Source organism: Condylura cristata, unplaced genomic scaffold (assembly GCF_000260355.1).
Source record: "Condylura cristata isolate star-nosed mole 26May11 unplaced genomic scaffold, ConCri1.0 scaffold00035, whole genome shotgun sequence".
Classification (NCBI taxonomy): Eukaryota; Metazoa; Chordata; class Mammalia; order Eulipotyphla; family Talpidae; genus Condylura; species Condylura cristata.
In genome coordinates, this window is record NW_004567136.1 from 14,561,437 (window position 1) to 14,563,809 (window position 2,373).

Genomic DNA, 2,373 nt, shown 5'->3' on the forward strand with positions numbered 1-2,373 from the left:
ACCCTTACCACCCCGAGACGGACTCCTGCCTGTCCGAGCCGCCCTGATGCAGGGCGAATGAGCAAATGGAGAACGGGGCCAGCGTGGCGGGGGGCGGGGGGCTCAGATCCACCCCGAGTACAGACGGTCAAGGAGACACCGGAAGGGCTTTGCTCCGAGGTCTTCCTGAGCCCTGGGAAGGGACCCGGAGCACTGAGCTCTCCTCCCTCCTTTAGGTACATTCCACCGCTCATCTGGGGCAAGAGTGGCCACATCCAGACCGCGCTGTACGGGAAGATGGGCAGAGTGAGGTCGCCGCACCCCTACGGGCACCGCAAGTTCATCACCATGTCTGACGGCGCCACGTCCACCTTCGACCTCTTCGAGCCCCTGGCGGAGCACTGTGTAGGAGGTGAGTGGACTGATGCCGGGCGGGGAGCCCCGGGCGGCGGGGGACGTGTCCACGCCTCACGCCGCTGTGACCATCTTCTCGGGCAGCGCGTGGAAGGGAGCCCAAGAGGCCCAGCCCTCGGGCTCTTCATCCATGGTAAGAGTTTCTAAGTAGCTTTTCAGCTTCACTCCTGAAAAGAAAATTCAGGTTAAAATTTAATAACCTGGGGCCGCCCTGATGGCCGTGGGGTTGAGTCTCAGCACTAACCCCTGCAGCCTGGGTCCATCCCCAGCCAGGGAGGGACCCCCCAGGGAACAGCAGTCCTCGCCTGTCTCCCCGCTGCTCCCCTCAGCAGTGGATTTCAGTGGGTCCATCTGCCCTGCGCTCCACTCTGTCTCTGGTGAAGCCTCGCAGCCCCCGCACCTCTGGCCTGCACCCCAGTTCTTGTGGCATAGATAAATAAAAGTAAATCTTTAAAAAAAAAAAATGGGGAGCCCACCCTGGTGGCGCAGCGGGTTAAAGCGCAGCACTAGGAAGCTTAAGCCCCTTCCGCATGAGTTCGATCCCCGCCTGCCCCGGAGGTGACCACGTGGTGTGGCAGACCTCTCCTGACCCGCCCACTGCTCCCCTCAGCAGTGGACTTCGTCGATCTGCCTGTTCTGCTCCCCGCTCTGTCTCGGGTGAAGCCTCTCGCCGCCCCTGAGCCTCTGGCCTGTACCTCAGTCCTGTATGCACAAATAAACAAATCTTCAAAAAAAAAAAGACTAACATAAGCCCCTCTTTTTTTTAAGAAAAGAAATCCATGTTCATGCTGTCAAAGAGGTAGTTTGTGCTCATGGCAGAACATCCGAAGGGGCTGGCGGCCGCCCAGGAGGGAGGGGCCCGGCCACGGCCTGCCTGGGACACTGGCCGCCTACGCCCTTGTGTGGTAAATGCTCTCCTTCGCGCGCCTGGGCTGCGTCTCGCCTCACCACCTGGCCGCTGGGTGATATCCTCAGGAACTAGGCAGCACTAACTCCGTGACCACTAGTCAATATAAATCAGCACAGTAAAATGGATACTCTAAATAACGTACTGCTGGTTACTTGGCAATTGGCGGCGACTTAGTATTTTGCTCTGTGGCCTTCACAGAGCCCCTGTTGCTTCGCCGTGCCCGGCTATTTCGGGAGCCCTGGCGGAGGCCCCTGCCGACGCTGCCTCGTTTTCCACTTGTGCTCACTCCCACCTCCCACAGAAATTGAGAGTGATGTTCAGAAACTTGGAGGCAGCTTGACAGTAACTTTATATTGTAACTTTTTAATAAACAGTTGAGATTTATACCTTTTCACTTTTCTAGTAATTCATTCTATTTTTTAAGAGTGGCCCATCCACATGGACTGGGAATTTTTTTTTAAGATTTTATTTTTTCATAGACTGGGGTGCAGGCCAGAGGTGGGGGAGGGGATCCACCGGAGACAGGTGGGGAGCAGAAACACTGCTGGGGGGGGCAGCGTGGCAACAGGCGAGGTCCGCTGCGCCCGGGGCCCCTCCTGGCCAGGGATCGCACTCAGGCCCTGCAGGCACAGTGCTGAGACGCGTCCCCGAGGCACCGGAGAGGCCGGGCAGGGATTGTTGAACCCGGCCCTTCCCCAGCCCGGGCGCGGGAAGCCCGGGCCCGGCGCGGCCGCAGAGGGAGACTTCCGGCGAGGAGAGGCAGCCGGCCCCGCCCGCAGCCGGCCTCGCTGTTCGCGGCCACACTGCTGTCTTTCTGGCCCGCAGACGACGTCACCATGGTCATTTGCCCCGGGATCGCCAACCACAGCGAGAAGCAGTACATCCGCACCTTCGTCGACTACGCGCAGAGGAACGGCTACCGCTGCGCCGTGCTGAACCACCTGGGCGCCCTGCCCGACATCGAGCTCACCTCCCCGCGCATGTTCACCTACGGTGAGCCTCCGCGCCGCGTCGGCGCTCACCACCCCGGGCGCTGGGGGGCGGGCACAGGACGCGGGAGGGCAAGGCCC

At 60.4% G+C, this 2,373-nt stretch overlaps 1 protein-coding gene across 1 annotated transcript in view; it reads left to right on the top strand.

Annotated features, from left to right (window-relative positions):
* Nucleotides 1-2,373, top strand: part of ABHD2 (abhydrolase domain containing 2) — a 46,907-nt gene that overhangs the window by 31,364 nt on the left and 13,170 nt on the right. Inside the window, exons 4-5 of the mRNA XM_004692983.2 lie at nucleotides 216-391; nucleotides 2,129-2,296. Coding sequence (XP_004693040.1) covers nucleotides 216-391; nucleotides 2,129-2,296 — 344 coding nt within the window. The remainder of the gene's footprint in view (nucleotides 1-215; nucleotides 392-2,128; nucleotides 2,297-2,373) is intronic.